An 18,165-nucleotide genomic window follows, 5' to 3' on the forward strand; every position below is an offset into this window, starting at 1 on the left:
TAGGCCAGAATTCCAGGAAAGGTGAGAACCCAAAACACCTCCCCTGTCTACCCCAGCTGTTCTAGACATACAGGAGATGGAGGTTAATAGAAGACCACTGACCTTCCTGACAGCTTTTCTAAACAACCAGGGCAGGGTCATTTTCTACATGTGGTATTCTCACGGCTCCCTCTCCAAATTGAGGATGCCCCACTGACGTCTGTGTGGGCCGTCAAAGGGTGTGCGTGAAAATCTTCCTGCCTATCGCAGGCTAGAGCCTCTGGGTCAAGCCCGTGGCCAGGCGAGCCTTGCCCATCTCCTGACTCCCTCACTCAATTTGCCGACTTCCTGTTGGGCTTTCTCTTAGGGCCTTTACTCTGTCCTCTCTGTCTCTGGCTCTGATCGTTTCAAATTGCTGCCGGGAGTCTCACATGTACCAGGATGGATAGCAGAGCCTTAGTCCTGAAGTTTCACTCATAACTCAAAGGGATAGGTATATTTTGTTGTAGCACAAAATCGATTCCCATCCCCTGGGAAGCTTGTGTGTTTAGTGTGTACTTAGGTAGTGAGGAGCCCACCTGCTCACTCACTTTCTGCACAAGGAGCATTTCTGTCTGCCCGGGCAGAGACCCCTGACTCCAACAGGCCACACCCACCAGTGGTGAAGTGTGCTCAGCCAGGGAGGAAGTTCTTATGGGTAGGAAGAGTTTCAAATCTTCCTTGACAGCCCACACAGCTGTCAGAGGGCATCCTCAGTTTGGAGAGAGGGCCACAGAATATTAAGGTTTAAAGACGCCAAAGGCTCATGTGCTTCCCTTCCTTCTCTCTCTTTGTCTCTGTTTACCATGAGACTGTTTTGAAAGGTGTGCACTCTCCTCCTCTTACCCTCCTGGGGCTTCTCCTCCTGTCTCAATTGGAGAGGGACAGGGACAGATGCAGAGGCCCCCGGATACAAATGAAGAGCCTGGGCTGAACCAGGGCCAGATGGGCCTGCAGCCCTGTGTATTGGTCCCAGTATCCGGATGGTCACCTGGGGAGCTTGTGTAGGTGTGGTGGTTTTAAGATATGACCCCAGATTCTTTGATGCTCCTTTCTTCAAGAGGTGGAGCTTAATTTCCCTCTGCTTAAATGTAGGCTGGATTTAGTGCCTTGCTTCTCATGCATAAAATAAAGCAGAGGTCACGTGTGTGAGGTCCTAAACAGTACTGCAGTTTCCTGCTTGTTCTCCTTCTCTCTCTCTCATATCATTAGCTCTGGGACAAACCAGCTTCTATGTCATGAGTACACTCAGGCAGCTCATTGGAGAGATCTGCATGGTAAAGCAATGAGGCCTCCTGCCAGCAGCCATGTGAGTGGCATCTTGGAGCCAGACCCTCCAGCCCCAGTCAAGCCTTCGGATGCCTGCAGCCCTGGCTGACATTTTAACCACAACTTCATGCGAGATTCTGAGCCAGAATCACCCAGCTAAGCTGCTCCCGGGTTGCCAGGTGAGAAAAATGAATGCTTATGATTTTAAACCACTAGGTTTTGGAGTCATTTGTTACACAGCAACAGATAACTAAAACAGGAGGTTATTAGTACTACTCACCAAATATTTCTGGTTCTAGCTTCCAGAATCACGGTAGGATGACCTCTCTCCCCTGCTTGGAAGTTACGTATATCCACGCAACTTTGAAATTGAGTAAGAATAGGATGTGTCATCCCCAAGAGGGCACTTCAAGAGCCAGTGTGCCATCACAACCTCTTTCTCTCCCTCTATCAAACCAGTTGCCAGTGTTATAAATAATGAGACCATGCTCTATCAGCTTGGGGCCAGGGGTTGGGGTGATGTGGAGCAGAGCTGTTAGCTGACCCACCATGGATGTGTAGCAGCGGAAGAAGCAAGCCGTGTGCTGTTTAAGCACCCACATTTTGGGTGTTACTGCAGCACAACCTGAACTATACTGACTGATGCAGGTGAGGATACACAGGGATCCTCTGTCCCTCTACCCCCAGCTCTTCATGCTCTTTGGGCCCAGGAAAGCCAGTATCTCCATTGAGGTCGGCAGGATCATGCCCTTGATGTGGGTTCCCTGTCCCCTGCCCAGGGAAGGGCCCTCCACCATGTCCACACCTGGATAAAAAGTGAGGAGCTTGGTTCAGGAGTGGGCTGGGGGCCTGGCCTGGTCATCACAACCTCTCTGTTTAGAACCCTGTGGATGGGAAAGGCTTACATGTCAGTAAGAGGAGTTGAAGGTGTTAAGTAACGGCCCGCGTGATCCAGTTCTGAAAACCACAAAGTCAACAGTGATTGATCCTTTGCTTTCTTTTCCAGAACCGTAGAGAATTTGGGGAAAATACTGTCTGGCCACCCAGAAAACAAAGACCAGTTAGGATTTGTTTTATTTTCTCTTCTTCCCAGATCAATCCACAGTTCTCCAGGGACCCATTGTGGTTTTGTGCTTCCTCTGTGCCTGTTCTGCCCCTCTCCATGCACCCCCACTTCCCCAGCCCCTCCCAGTCCCCTCAACGGTCCTTCTGGCCAGCCCCACAGCCCCCTCTCTGCCCCACAGTCCTCAGGCTCCAGCTTCCTCGTTAGGAAGTGTTAGAAAGTTGCTGGAGTGAGAAATGAGCCTGTGAAACTCGTTGTCCTAATTAAACTTCCACAAGGAGAGTGACAAGAGGCGACGGGGAGGAAACGGTGCCACCACCAAGGTCTCAGCCTAGGCCCAGGTCGAGGAAGGCCTTTGTCCTGCAGAACAAAAGCCACTGTTTGCACGTGTTAAACTTCATCAAACTTCAACAGACCCAGGTGCAAAACCCCACATCCCAAATGCCATCCGGGCTTATGCCACCTTCCCGAGCATGGACCGTCCCTAGCCGTCAACCCTAATCAGGGCCATGCCCCACATCAAAGCTGCACTCCCTCCAAAGACAGCTTCTGCTCTCAGATGCATTGTTCCTATGACTTCCTACACTCGGCCCTTGTCTGACGAATTAGGGCACGGAGCCCCCCCATGGCACAGCTGGGCCCTGCTGGCATTGTTAATGAGGTAGGAAGGGCGCGTTTGTCTGAGCCTGGGACTAACATAATCACATAAAGTTGTTGCTTTGGAATAGATGGAGCTGCCCCAGAGTCAATTTTCTTGGAAGCAACGCAAAGCACAGCTTCCTGGGAGAAGACACAATGCCTCCTATTGTCTCTGCCACTTCCCCTCCAGCCTCCCAGCATTTCTGCGTCTCCTCGGGAGCCACTGCCCTGTGCAAGAGCTGTTTGCTGATGCCCAGCCGTGGTTTCCAAAACTCCCGTTAGAAGTTGTTTCTGTCCACGGTCATTGTTTCCAGACCAGCCGAGCCAACTGGGGAGGAGAGGCCAGGCCCAGGGAGAGCAGTGAGAGGCCCAGCTTGCAACACAGGCCCCCGGCGGCTGGAGTCGGCTCATGGGTTGCTGGGGGGCAGCTGGTGCCAGCCCTGCTAGACATGTCCAGGGTCGGGGCAGAGGCCAGGGTGGCTCACATCCACAACGAGGCTCCAGGAAGAGGCTCCAGAGGGCCCAGGTCCCTGGAGGAAGACAGAGTGTGGATTATCCAGTGAGTCCTCGGAGTGCTCCAGGGAGACTCTACCCCTAGGCCCTCATCCTACCTAGGACTGAGGCAGCCATCTTGGTCTCTGCTTCCCTAACCACTTCCTCCTCCACCCGACCATCACCTAGTCTCAAGGACTTGGGCAGCTTCTGGAAGTGGCTGAGACTGGAGGAATGTTGTCACGCCTACCAGATATCCCTACGTGTATCTCTACCACCCCCACTACATATTCTGAAGAACCAAGGTGAGCTGGGGGAGTCCCCAGGCCAGCAGGGCAAGGCCTGGGCAGGAATGGAGTGAGGAAGTGAGAAGTGGGGGTCTTGGGAGTGGGCGGGCTGTGGGGCTGGGCTGTGCTGAGCACTGGGCAGGAGGCGGGAGGTGGCAATGGAAGCGACAGCCCCCCATCTTCCCCGGCTGCGTACGTGAGGGGTTCTGCTGCATTCACTGAGTCACCAAAGGACACTGGAAGGCCATCAGGATTTTTGGGTGACCAAGACATGGCTCCCCTCTTACTGCCTGTGGGGAGACAGGCATGTGAACACCCAAGTCTAACCCAAGCCGAGTTGACTGAGGGCCATTTAAAGATTCCACAGAGGCTGAGAGCAGTGGCTCATGCCTGTAATCCCAGCACTTTGGGAGGCCAAGGCAGGTGGATCACTTGAGGTCAGGAGCTCGAGACCAGCCTGGCCAACATGGTGAAACCCCGTCTCTACTAAAAATACAAAAATTAGCCAGGCATGGTGGTGCACACCAGTAGTCCCAGCTACTCAGGAGGCTGAGGCAGGAGACTCGCTGGAACCCAGGAGGCAAAGGTTGCAGTGAGCCACGATCACACCACAGCACTCCAGCCTAGGCGACAGAGCGAGACTCCGTCTCGAAAATAAACAAATAAAGAAAGGTTCCAAGGATGGTCTGGAGGACAAACAAAGGAGGAGATTTGGTGTAGGAGTTAGGACAAAGACTCCTGGGAGAGCAGCCCTCACTTGGGGCCATAGTGAATGAATGGGGGCCTTTTGCAGAAGGGAAATGGAGGACATGTGTGGTGAAGGCTTTGCTGAAGCATCTCTTATAAAAGGGGCAAAAGCACTTGCTCTCCTCCCAGCTCTGGCTCAGCCTCTCTCTCTTCAAGTCCCTGGCATCCCTGGAAAACCATGATTTTTCCATTCTGCAGCCAGCCCAGGCACCTCCTCCCACCCCCGCACACCGCAGTCTGGTGTGTGTGGTGGCACACATAGAACACTTGCTGGTCTTGAAAATGAAGCCATCTTTCAGGGCCCCTAGAAATCAAAGAGACCCACTTAGCCAAGAAATCACTCTTGGACACCAGCAAGGGTGAGATCACTTGATAGGTATTTTGCCGTGTGTTTCTTTTTAACTATATAAAAAACAAAAGGGTGGATGTGCAAACCCAACCCAAGAATACCTCGGCTCAGGCTCAACTAGATGAAACTTTTAAAAATGATTTAATGTTATGTTAGACTGTTGCATATTAAAGCGATGTAATGCCTTCTAAGAAACGAGAGTCAGATCCTGAAAGCGATGACTTGGGTAAATGTAAGGAGTCATAACTCACTTTTCAAGAGAGCAACTATAAACATTGTGCCCAATATGTACAGACCGCTAATGACAGTGTGCAAAGACTCTTTCGTTCCCAGATTATGAGGCTGCCACTTTCTCCTCCCCTTCCTGAGCCGCACTTTTCTAAACAGCAACTGTGGGGGCAGGGGGATGGGAAGCTCATGAGAGAAGGAAATATTTGGGACCCTGTCGGCCAGTGGAATGGGGCTTGTGGTCACCGTGTTACAGAGTCAAATCACTTCCCAGTAAACACCAGTTTCCGACAGCTCTCTGGCCAGGGTTGGCCGGGGACAAGCAGGGAGTATATGTGTCGGGTACGTTGCGTCACAAGCTGTGCAGCTGTGTAGGCCTCTCTGTCCAGAGGCATTAATGGAAAATGATTGGGCACCCAGCCCACAGCAGATGCGCTGAGGAATCCAGCCAGGGGGAGCTGGGATGCAGCGGGAGAGGGGACACGCAGGGCCTGGCTGAGAAGCCTCGCAAGGTAACCACAGGCGGAAACCTGAAAAATGAAGACGTTCCCACCAGTTCCAGAAAACAGGGCTAACTTAAAATGCAGCCCCTTTCCTTGAAGTGGGCTTGGCAGGCCCCAGGTGTTGAAAGGCAAAAGAAAAAAAAGAAAGAAAGAAAAAGAAAAAGAAAACAGCATGTTTTACATTTATCTAGCCTGCATTTCTAATGGAGTTCCCTTCAGACCCCCTCACGTGCTGAATTGATGTGTGAGATCAGAACAAAAGGAATTTCGAGGAGTCATTGGTATGGGCCCCAGAGCTAAGGAGATTGCAATTTGAAAATACTGTTTCATGCACTTATTAGACTAAATCAGCAAACAGAGAGCAGCGTGCCAGGTCCTCCTGGAAGTTGCCAGAAGTCTCATGGCTGTAGCCTCCCTGGCTGCTGCTTCAGGGGGTCCCCTGGACCCCTCAACCCAGAAGAGGAAGGCAAGGATCCATCTCTCCTCGTTTTAAGAGTTCCTGTTTTCCCCGCTTTATGTCTCAGAGCCCTAGCTCCTCCGTGTCCCTCATCTGTCAAGCCCGCTCTCAGGGAAAAGCAGAAACTCACTCAGTCCCAAAGGTGAATGGTAACCTCAGCTTCTTCTCAGGGTGGGAGGGGAGGCCCGTGTTTTCCCAGATCCTAAGCTAAAGTAAGCTCCTGCTAAACAGATGAGGGAATTACGCTGAGGGGGAAGAGGTTCACACTGGACTCCTGTGAATTCCTTGAAGGATTCATGAGATTTCTCACCTCTGGGTTTTCTGTGGGGGTTGAGTCTCTCCATCTGTAATGCTCTTTGTCTAATTGGCTCACACTTTCTTTCTGCTGAATAATGTCACTTCTGTGCTTGGGAGTGGTCCCTGGGGTAGAGGATGCCAGTTGCCAAGCAAAACCTATTCCCCTTTCTTCTTGACTGACAGACCCTTATATTATTGGGGCAGCTAAAGCACTACATTTCCCAAGTTTGCAGACATCTGTGGCCAAGCGGGTGTAAGCAGAAGACTTTAGGGGTAGAGGATGCCTCAGAGAAAGTTATTCAAAAGGGGGATAATTAAACCAGGAGGTGAACTTTCTTCTTTGCCCTTCCCCCATGGAATGTGGCCATGATGGTTGGAGCTCCAGCAGCCATCTTGGGACCAATGTGAGGATGGACATTACAAGCTAAGAGGGCTGAGCAGAAAGAAAGAAGACATCAGACTCTGATGAGTGACTGTGGAGCTGCCTTGCCAGTCCTAGACTGCCCAAGGCTGTATTTCTCTCAGGTGAAAATAAACCTGTATCCTCTTTAACTGATGTTGTTTCTAGTCTTCATCACTTGCAGCTGAACTAAACCAAAGTAAGCCCTCCCCTTTCTGCACTTCTCCATACAACTACTCACACTTGCAGCTTCTCATTCCATGTCTGTCTTCTCCCTGCCATGTACCAGCTATGAGATCAGTGGTTTGTCTGCAGTGCCGTCTGCAGGAGCCTCAGTGCCTGGTGTGGCATCTGGCACATAAGAACAGGCCTGTAAATGTTTGCTGAACGAGATGCCCCTGCAACATGGCTCTGCCAATGGGCTGGCACACCTGAACCCTCCTTCCATGGCGTTAAACAAGATTTAAGGATATCGGGGGCTGGGTGCAGTAGCTCATGCCTATAATCCCAGCCCTTTGGGAGGCCAAGGCGGGCAGATCACTTGAGGTCAGGAGTTCGAGACCATCCTGGTCAACATGGTGAAACTCCGTCTTTACAAAAATTAGCCAGGCATGGTGGTGTGTGCCTGTAATCCCAGCTACTCAGGAGGCTGAGGCAGGAGAATCTCTTGAGCTCAGGAGGTGGAGGTTGCAGTGAGCCAAGATTGGGCCACTGCACTCCAGCCTGGGCAACAGAGTTAGACTCCATCTCAAAAAAAAAAAAAGAAGATTTAAGGATATCAGGAGCCAGGGCCCATGAGAGGTCAGTGTTTAGACTAATTAGGGCACAGGAGAGGGAAAACCACCGATTTGCATTTATTTATAAGAAAACCGGCTATTTTTGAGCACCCTCCATGTGCCAGGAGCTGCATTGAGACTTAACGGAAAATCTTTCCGATCCTCACCGTGGGGGTGATGCAGGCAGCTGGCATTCCTGACTTTAGGGTATACCCATGTCGTGTGATCTGTCCCTGCATAGCAAACTGCCCCTGAGCTCAGAGCTTAAAACAACAGGCATTTTTTGAATTTCTCATGATTCTAAGGGTTCACTGGGGCTCAACTAGAGGGTCCCTCTGCTGGTCTTGTTTGGGGTCTCATCCAGCTGCAGTCAGGTGGCGGCAGTGGCTGGACCTCCAAGGTGACTGCATTCACCTCCCTGGAGCTTTGGCAGGAGTGCCTGGGAGGCTGGGCTCAGCTAGGACATTGGGACACCTGGGCCTGTCTGTCTCTCCTTGGGGTGCTAGGGCCTCTCCCTCTGCACATGGATTTTCCATGTGGTCTCTCCTGAAGGCTACCTGGACTTCCTACATGGACGCTCAGGCCCCCAAAAGTACAGAGGCAGAAGTTGCCCAGTTTCCCAAGGATCAGGCCTGGAACTGGCCTGCCATGACTCAGCACTCTGTAGTTGATGCAGTGGCAGGACCAACCCAGAGTTAGCATAGCCGGGGACCGTACAGAGACATGAACGCCAGGAGGCTCCATTCGTGGAGCCCATCGCCAGGGACTAGCTGCTGCCCCATGAGTAGGTGTGACTGAATTTTATAGGTAAGGAGGCTGAGAGAGAGGCAAAAGAGCTTGAAGGTCCCACACCACTGAGGGGGAGAATGGAACCCAGAGCGACCCACCTCCCTTGCCTGCCGTCTCTCCTCCTCCATACTCAGCCTCTTGAGCAAAGGAATGCTCCTGAAGGTGCATTTGAGGCCAGAACTCTGCCCCAAGAGCACACTGTCAAGGGCTGCCTGCATGGGGTTGAGGATGGTCTCTAATTCATGTGTTTCATGAGTCGTTTATAGCAGGAGAGAGCCCTGGGAATATGTCACGAAGATGAAAGCTGACTTAACAGATGGGCTGACACACGGAGGCTCAGGGACATCCACACTCCGTGCCCACAACCGTGGGCTTCTCTCTGTTCACTCCATCTCATTCTTTGAGAGTCTGCATTATTATCTGAGATTAAAGCAAACTCACACCTGCACATTCTCCAACCAGAGATTTCTCACTTGAATCTCTGCAGGTGCAACAGGAACCGGGGGCCTCAAGAGCCGAGGTGCTCAGGAGGGGCAGCATGACTCCAGGGCTCAGAAGGAGCCTGAGGCCTCAAGAGCTGAGGGGCAGCATGACTCCAGGGCTCGGTAGGAGCCCCTCAGGTAAGGTCCCCTCGAAGCCTGAGAGTTCCCTTTGTCCACAACTCATCTATTTTGCCCAAATATGTTTTTGGACACGGCAGTTCCCAGATAAGAGCAGGCTCGGCCCCCTGGCCTCAGAGCTCAGCCTTCAGGGTAGGGCAGGAGAAAGAATGTAATCAGAGTTATGGCTTAATGAAGTGAACCGTAATAACCATAAACAGACAGTTTGGGATTTGGTTTGTTATTTTGTACAAGGCAGTACCTTTCAATAGCAACTGGTGTTAGGGCCAAGCTTAAACATTTTCATCTCACCAACAAAAAAACAGTGATCCCATTGTTACACTACACTTTCCCACCTTAAAATGGGATTGGTTTTGTGGATTGGGAAAGTTACCAAAAATAAGTTTCTTCAATCACAAAGGTTAGCAGAAAGGAAGTTGCTGGATTGTTGCTAGATTGCTAGGAAGTTGCTAGATGAGAGGGGCCTATAGGTAAGCAGTATCTGTTACAGACAATGTGTGCCAGGCCACCTACCTCAAACTTTTTTCCTATGTAATCCATGTAATAGATACCAAATCCTACACAACTTAAGGCTAAAAAGTAAGTTTGCTTATGAGTCCCTATATACAAGGTAAAATAGAGATTGTCCTATGGACTAGCTTATGGCTGCAAACTACATTTTAAGAAAAGCATAACCAGGCCAGGTGCAGTGGTTCATGCCTGTAATCCCAGCACTTTGGGAGGCCAAGGCGGGCAGATCACCTGGGGTCAGGAGTTTGAGACCAGTCTGACCAACATGGAGAAACCCTGTCTCTACTAAAAATACAAAAATTAGCTGGGTGTGGTGGCACGTGCCTGTAGTCCCAGCTACCCGGGAGGCTGAGACAGGAGAATCACTTGAATCCAGGAGGCAGAGGTTGCAGCGAGCCAAGATTGTGTCACTGCACTCCAGCCTGGGCAACAGAGCAAGACTCTGCCTCAAAAAAAAAAAAAAAAGAAAGAAAGAAAGAAAGAAAAAAGAAAAGCATAACCAAAAGTGTTTTCCTTCTTGAGACCAACACCCCAAATACAACATGCCCAGGTGGTTGTGCCACACAGCCTGACAGTGCAGCTTCCTGAGCACCAGTGTAAGATGGAGGGAGACAGGTGGGGGTGTGAATGCTCTCCAACCCACCTCGGGAGGAATTCTACTACCTCTAAAAGATTGGTGGCCTTTATTTTGTGTCCCAACATAGAGGGAGGATACTACCTAGCAACAGCAAAGTCAAGCATACTTTCAGCATTTTCAGAGTTTGAAGCCATTTGGTGACTCTCTGAGGAGTTGTCCGTCTTTAAAGCACACCCTAAAAATACCTTCTGCCGGAGATGCTAGAACTGGGCAGAAATGGCAGGCCAGCAGGATGACGGGCCACCAAGCTCCCAGCCTCAGGGCCCCAGCACAGTCGGCATATTCTCGCCCAGATGCAAAGCTGGAACTCCCTGGAGCTTTCAATATGGTTACAACAATGCTGCCGGCTTTTATTTTGCCAACATAGAGTGACAACACAGAGGCCCAACCACACAATCTTAGACATTTCCCTCTTTTTAAAAACCTTCCCTATACCCAAGAGGACCATCCCTTACCTCTACTCTTTCCTCTCCAGGATGTCATTAACATCTTGAATTCATCACTCATTATTCTACCAGACATAGTTATTCTCTCCATTACATTACAGACTCTTTGAGGGATGTCTTATTTTTCTGTAGTTATGGTGCCTAGCTCCTAAAATGCTTTGTAACTGAGCAAAAAACCCTTTGGCTTACCGGAAGTCCACTCTGTTCAGGATTAACCATTCTACCTCTTACGAGATACAAACCAAGAGGGTGCTTTGGCACAGGCCTGGGGTCATGGGTTTCTACATGGCATGGAAGAAGGCATCCCAGGCTGGGAGTCAGGTGGCCTGGGCTCCTCCACCCTTGCTAACAGCTAACTCCATGGCCATGGACACACGCTTGTGCCACAGGTGCAGACTTTCTAAAGACTTAGGTTTTGGATATCTCTCTGGTCTCCACCAGGGATACGACACTATGCTAAGCACTGACAGGGTTACTTCATCTATAAACGTCCCAGGCATGGGTGGGAAAACAAGCAGAACTTGTTTTTTATGACACCAACCTAAGGCCTCATTTTAATTTGTTCTGGAAAGACTATTAGTCCTGATGCATTCACTGCAAATCTGCTAATAAACTGTCCACCTCCTAGTTGGTGAAGGTGCCAATTTTGAGTATTTGGGGACCCCTTGCAATAGTAGGTACCAAGCTGTCCTGGGTTAATGACGCCACCTGGTGGCTGGTGTCGGGGTGGGCGAGTCCCCTGCATTTTTGCGCTTCAGTTCTAGAATCGGGAGTCCATCAGCAAACAAAGAGGAAATGTATAATCAGGGCCATAAAGATGACAGAAAGGGATGTGGGAGGGAAGGGTGAGGTCGTGGGGTTTCAGACAGACTTGTCAGGGGAGGCCTCTCTGAGGGGGCGGCATTTAAGCTGAGACTTTCCTGAGGAGAGATCAGTCATGCAAAGATCTGAGGAAAAGAGCACTCCAGGCAGGAGCAGTGGTGATCGCAAAGGCCCTGAGTTGAAGTGAGTGATTCTGTTTTAGCAACAGAGGGCACCCTGGCCAGCCAGCACCGAGGCAGTGTAGAGGGAGATCATGGGAGTCCTTGCTGGGGGTGGGGGCAGCTGATTCTGAGTGGAAAGTGATTGGGAATTGGGCAGGAGAGTGGTGTGGCACTAGGCTTTATTCCTTCATTCTCCGGGTCATTCCTCATGCTTTAGTTAGTTCCACTTCAGAAGGTATTCCTTTGTTCGGGTATCACAGAAAAATTTCTCTTCCCTCAATTTTCCATTCCATTCCATTGGGACCAATCACAAGGCTAACCTTGGCCAATAAATGCGCCGTAGCCTTGGAGACCCCTCCTTGAGCAGCTGAAGGGTGACCACACACCCAGCCAGCACCAGCACCAGCACCCCCACCTGGAGAGGTCCATTTCCTTAACATCCCAGCACAGGGACACCATGCTGTCCCCATAGCTGTGCACTGCCAAGCCACCCACTTTTGCAGAGAAGGAAGTTGAGGGTTAGAGACCTCCGCCAGGTACCCCAGGGGTTAGAGATGCAAGTGCCGGAGCCGGGGAGCCTGGAACTAGCTACTGAATCTCTCTCGGTTCATACCATAAATGGGAGCTCTGTCTAGTAAAGAAGACCGATGGCAAAGAAGAACTACATAAATAAATACATCATTATAATTCTGTGTCTACAAAATCATATGTATATAATAATGTGGCCACCTCCTGAGTTGGAATATGCACAACTCCTAAAGTCAATGCTCTCACGGAGGAGCCTGGGCCACTACCGGGTGGGGCTGAGTGCCTGAGACAGCCTGCCTGTAGCCTTCATCTCAAGCCACTCAGCCTGAGTCAGGGCGGCTGCTCTGAGCCCACGTGGACGGCCCCACCCTGTCCTTGCCTCACCTCTGCAACCTGATGCTTGGGGCCGTCTCTCAGTTCTGCCTTCCCATTGCCTGCTTCAACTGTCCACTGTCCACACTTGTCCCTTTGATGTCCCCCTTCAGCCATTCTGGGGAAACACTTTGTCGTGCCCTGTTGCCCCTGGGGCCTCACATCCCAAAGTGGGGCTCTTAGCCTGGTAAGATTCATTGCAGCCTCTCCGATGGGCACAGGGCCTAACTTCCACTGTACACAAAGGGTCCCTCCTTCTTCCCCAGAGTATACATCCCTTCTCAGTAAGCCTGCCTTCCTCAAGCCCCAGAATTCAAGAGCAGTATAAAGAGCAATTTGCATGCAATATAATGAAGATACAACCTCTTGTTAATAGTGTTGCCCTGGTACTTCTAGACTCTCATCTTATAAAAGTGTGTTGATTCAAATCCTTCAAAAACACTCCCTTGGGTATAGCTGTAAGGAGCCTCTAAACAGTGGGGGCAGTTGGGATCTTGACTGGGACCAGTATTGGGCTATCCTTGGTCTCACAGTAGAAGGTGATGTCATCTCCACCCTGAAAATAAACAGAGAACAAGAAAAAGAGGAGCTCGTTTCAGCCATTCTGACAAGGTGGGCTCTTGGTGGGGCAGGGATTGCTTTTCCTAAGAGGCCAGGTACTAGCCAGACCAGAGCCTGGTGGCCCTTCTCATACCGTGATGTGTATTTGAAGCTCCTGGGTGGGGCTTTTGTCAACCTGTAGATTCCGGCTCAATAAGTCTAGGGCAGGGCCTGGGAGTCTGCATTTCTATCAAGCTCCCAGTAAATGCTCATGCTGCCAGTCTAGGGAGGATACTTGTTGGTAGCTTGTTGTTAGATACTTGTTAGTAGCTTGTTAGATACTTGTTAATAGCTTGTTAGATACCTGTTAGTAGCTTTTTAGATACTTGCTAATAGCTTGTTAGAAGGGCAGAACCCTGAGCCCCACATCAGACCTATGAATGCAACCTGCCTGTCCACAAGATCCCTGGTGACGCCTGTGCGTGTCACCATGTGAGAAGGCCAGTTTCTAGGGCTTGCCTGCATCCTGTGCCCACGAAAGACATCACTAATCAATCAGGACATTCTGATGAGAGTCAAGATCCTTGTCTACACAGTGCTGCCAGTGCCCCACCAGTGCCTGAGAGGCAGCATGGGGAAGAAACTAAAAAGACTGAGAAGAATCAGCCCTGATACATGGCTAATGAAACAGGAGAGAGAGAAGCGAGTCGGGGCAGAGTTGGGTGTTCAGAAACCCAAAGCCAGATAGATTCCTAGAAGAAGTCCCAAAAGTGTCTGCTGTGTTGCAGTGAAGCATAAATACAAGTGAAGGGATGGGTGTTGGGGGAATGGAGCCTGGCATGAGCCAGAGAAGAGTCTGGAGCTGCTGAAAGCCGCCTGTAGCATAGATCAGAGAGAAGACCGGGAAGAAAGTTCTAGAAGGGTGGAGAAGCTGCCCGCCCAGCTGGAGGCTTCTTGGCCAGGGCTGAAGGAAGAGACTGAAGTCCATCTCCCTAGCAAGAAAGTCTCTCAAGTGACATAAACCGAGCATCCACCATACGCCAGGCAGGGGCTGGCCCTGTCACATCAGCGATCTCAGTTGCATTTCTCATCCCATGAAGGAGGTACCATCATCTTCTACAGACGAGGAATCTGTGACCAAGGGAGATTAAACAATGAGGCTGGCAAATGCCCCGTGGGAATCCTTCCCAGTCTACCCGCCTGCAAGGCTAAACTCCTAGGCTCATACACACTTATCCTTTGCCATTATTTATCCTTTTGCAATTCCTTTTTAAATTTCTATTGGAGGGTCTGGGTTGTCTTGTCTGTGAGAGGGACAGGTAGGGATGGGGATGAGGTGGGCACCCAGGGCCCAACAGAGCAGCCAGCTCAGGGGTGATGCCTCACAGCCAGTAGGACAAGATTCTGGGTGGTGCTTTCTGTGAGCTTCATCAAGGGTCAGGCAGCAGTGACGTCTTGTCTATCTTCTTGCAAATGTACTTGTCGCACCTCCACTCTCACCTACCCCCATGACTCCCTTGCTGAGCAGGAATTATTACTCCCATCTTCAGAAAAGGAAGCAGTGGTTCAGAAAGATTAGGCCCAAGTTCTCCCTGAGCTGAGAACAGCACCCACATCTGTTTGATCTCAAAGCTAGGAACCCATTTTAGGCTTATGGAGGAGCGAGTAGGCTTTTGTGGGCTAGCCTGGGCACTAATCACCAGTTCTAGCATCATGTCTGTGGTGCAACTGAAGTTTTGGGCACTGTACTGTGAACAAGCTCTTGCAATGCCGTTTATTGCTAAGTTGGGAAATACCTGCTTCTCTCATAGAAGGAACTTCAGTGGCAACTTCCTACTCAACTTGGTCCTGTGACATCTAGTGGCCAACAGGAGAAGTGCAGTGAAATCTCTGGACATTGTAAGCAGGTGGAAAAGCTTAGTACTTCCTGGGATTAAAAAAAAATGCGCTGAAATTCATGATAGCTGAAGTATCCATGGAATATAGAAGACGCACATTTACATGCACCTTATAAAGTCTATAATCCCATGTTTTGTTCCTAATATTCATGTTTATTTACTCTCACTGGTGGAAAATACACCATATCCAATTCATTGTCTCTTAATTGATGAACTATCTTTGCAAATAATATAATATATAATACAATGTAATGTATAATAGAGTGTAATGTAATGCAAACTCAATGCTTGCAGATATGCTCAATAATAAAGGACATTATAAGTATGAAAATACTGTAGGTCACTAATTAATCTATTCCCCTGGGGGTGGAGTGTTTTAGAATCACCATAATACCGTATGAAACTAGATGAAAATATACACAGATAGGTTTCCTCTCTGCTACATACATAACAGGCTTCCTGTCTGCCTAAACATGTTATAAGACATGATGTGCTTTATAGATGCTTTCTGATTACAGGGAAACCTCAAGAGTGCTGCCTGAGTAACTCTCATTACACAAAGACACAACTGCAAGAGGATCCCCAGGCATTCCCATGAGAACACAGATTCTGACAACCCCTCCATCCCCCACCTTGGTCTCCGCCCCAGGACTCACATCATGGCAAAAATCCAAGGGAAGATTCTTGGGTAACTAATGCTCCTTTACAGGGGGTCCCGGATGAAGGGCAGGGGGAAAGTCTTGTCACTGTAGGGCTAGGATACATGAACCCAAGAGTGATTTGCCAAACGTGCACATACTCAAATCATTTTTCAAACATTTTGGATCTGGCAAAATGCATGTTGCTAAGCCCCCTTTCCCGACAGTGTTATACCCATGTGAATTTCAAGGGAAATTCAATGTGTATGTTTCTGATTCTCTTAGGCTTATCTCAGGACAATTATTTAGCAAGAACCACTTTGTGTCCAAGAATCTTCCTGAACCCTTTCTTTTGTAAGACCCCTTAAACAATTTTCCTTTTAACCAGGAAGTATGTTTTGTCTGGAGTAAATTGAACTGAAACCCCAAAAAGTGTGGTTCAAAATTCAGAATTCTTGAATTTTGAAGGAGATTGGAAAGTCTGCAAACAAGTTCTCACATCACTGAGAATGGCCGGTGGTGGTATTGAGGGGTGTGAAGTATTATGAGCAAAATTCACTGATTATATGGAGTGACATTTTGTTTACTTTAAAACAAAGTCTGACTTCTTGCTGCCTGAGTTGAGTGCTGGCCTAACCAAGTATCTTCCAGGTCTGGGTGACCCAGGGACTTTTTCAGTCACTCAATCTTTCTGAGTGTTGGTGCCTTCCTTAGTAGATGTGAGGACACAACTAACACCTATGAGCACCAGAGGATGGCAGCTCCACGGGGCTTTTGTACCAAAGAGATTCTCTTCCCTAGTAGGACCTCATCATCCGATGAATCAATGAGCTTACTCCATTTATTCCATCCCAGAGCTAGTTTTTGTCTTTGTTTTTTAACATACTATAAACCTGAGCACAGCACATCAAGGTTATTTGATTAAGGTCAAAATGACAGAGACGGTAATAAGATTTTTATGTCTGTGCTGCTCCGTTTATACAAAAATGAGATCATTATTCCACTTGAGTTAAAATTTTGCTCTTCTTGTCATAGCGATGGCCAACAGCCAGCTATGCTGCTTAGGATTAAGTTGGCCACATATAACAGAAAACCCAAATGGTGGGCTTTAATAATACAGGGATTTTCCTTTTTCTCACATGAAAAAAAAATCCAAGAAAAAATATCCAGGGATGAAGGGCTGGTTCCAGGGCCATCATGGACCCACGTTCTTCCTAAGTGTCTCTTCCAACTTCCTTACCATGGAACTTGCATTTCAGAATTGCATTATGGTTACATGATGGCTGCTGGAGACCCAGCTCTCATGTCTGTGTTCCAGGCAGCAGAAAGGAAGAAGAGCCTTTCAGCTGACTCAGTCCCATGTAAAGAGCTTCTTTGGTCCTGAACTGCTGGCCTCAAGTGATCTTCCCACTTCGACCTCCCAAAGTGCTGGGATTACAGGCATAAGCCACCATGCCTAAGAGCTTCTTTGGAAGCCCAAACCAAAAACTTCAGCTTATACTTCTGCAAGAGAGGCTGGGAAATATGTTGATCAAAGCCCACTGCCACCCTCGATAACATGGGATTCCACTGGCAAGAAAGGAGAGAACTATTGGATACTCAACCAACTCTCTCGACCTTACCCTCCATGTTCTCTCCTGGCTGGGCCACAACTCTCATCCACTGGAAGACAGACCAAGGGGAAATCTCCGGCAGCTGTGAACTGGCAGGCTGTGTGTGTGTGCATGTGTGTGTGTGCATGTGTGCATGCATGTGTAGGTGTGTATGTGTGTGTGCATGTGTGTGTGGCTTCACTGAGGCCTGACCCACAAATACCATGATGTCTCTTTGCTTTTATGTAATGAGTTCTCCGTTGGCTTCTGCCTGGTCCAAGACCGATTTGCCTCAGCCTAACATTGTGTAGGGAAGGCCTTTCCCAGGGCCAGAAAGGACTGGCAGGGCTGGAGAGAAAGCAGCTGGTGGAGCTGTGTGGTAGGCTGGCAGCTCCTTTCTCTTCACCTTGTTTGGGTGTTATCAGCTCCTCTTTCTCCAACCTGGGGTGCTCCTGCCTCGATATCATCAATCACTGATGGAAACTCGCAGGGAAAAAGATTTGTTTGTGTGTTCCTTGAGGACAGAACAATATTGTAGTATTTGATGGGTCTTAATTTACGGTGAGCTTCAAAGGTAAGTAGTTGCCTATTCTAGTCAGGTTGAGGCGATACCGAATGATTCACATGAAACATGGAATTGACTTCATTGATACCAGCAGGGAGGTGCCCACAGTGAAGTCAGCCCTCCCTCACCACAGGGGCACATGCCACCCCCATTTTGTAGCCCAAAAACCTGAAGTTAGGTCGCCTCCCTGAGTCACCCAAGTGCTGGCCTGAGTGCTGCACAGTGGGGTGACCGGGCTTCCCTACATCAAAGAACTACCCTCAGCCCAAGGGCCTGGCTGTCTAGGAAGGGTTCAGAACGCACACCCAAGTCCCAGGCCCCTGCCTCAACTCCACAACCCTGAGGGAGGTGAGTAGACTGGGTGGGAGGGGCAGCTCTGCAGCTGGCCAGAGGCTGCGGGGACACAAGGGGTACTCAGCAGACCTGGGCATCTCTCCACAAGGCTCAGGTACCAGATCTGAAATAACATGAAACACAGTAGGGGGTTCATCAACGCCATCATCACTATTCACTACGTTTGCT

The 18,165-nt window shown here is 49.5% G+C and overlaps 1 protein-coding gene across 2 annotated transcripts; it reads left to right on the top strand.

The window, feature by feature from the left end:
• Positions 1–3,078: 3,078 nt before the first annotated feature.
• LOC130540849 (uncharacterized) lies at positions 3,079–6,901 on the top strand. 2 transcript variants are annotated; one of them, XM_063596957.1, is made up of 3 exons: positions 3,079–3,786; positions 6,120–6,194; positions 6,735–6,899. In XM_063596957.1, exon 1 carries the CDS (start codon positions 3,079–3,081, stop codon positions 3,550–3,552), a length of 474 nt encoding a protein of 157 aa, XP_063453027.1. In that variant the 3' UTR covers positions 3,553–3,786; positions 6,120–6,194; positions 6,735–6,899. The 2 variants fall into 2 exon arrangements, with proteins under 2 accessions (XP_063453027.1, XP_063453026.1); XM_063596956.1 differs by having other exon boundaries at positions 6,120–6,901.
• Positions 6,902–18,165: the final 11,264 nt, after the last annotated feature.

The sequence above is a fragment of the Pan paniscus genome, chromosome 16 (assembly GCF_029289425.2).
Source record: "Pan paniscus chromosome 16, NHGRI_mPanPan1-v2.0_pri, whole genome shotgun sequence".
Lineage (NCBI taxonomy): Eukaryota > Metazoa > Chordata > Mammalia > Primates > Hominidae > Pan > Pan paniscus.

Excerpts from the sequence above, each read along its gene's own strand:
- LOC130540849 (XM_063596956.1), top strand. The coding sequence starts at position 3,079 with ATGGAGCTGCCCCAGAGTCAATTTTCTTGGAAGCAACGCAAAGCACAG.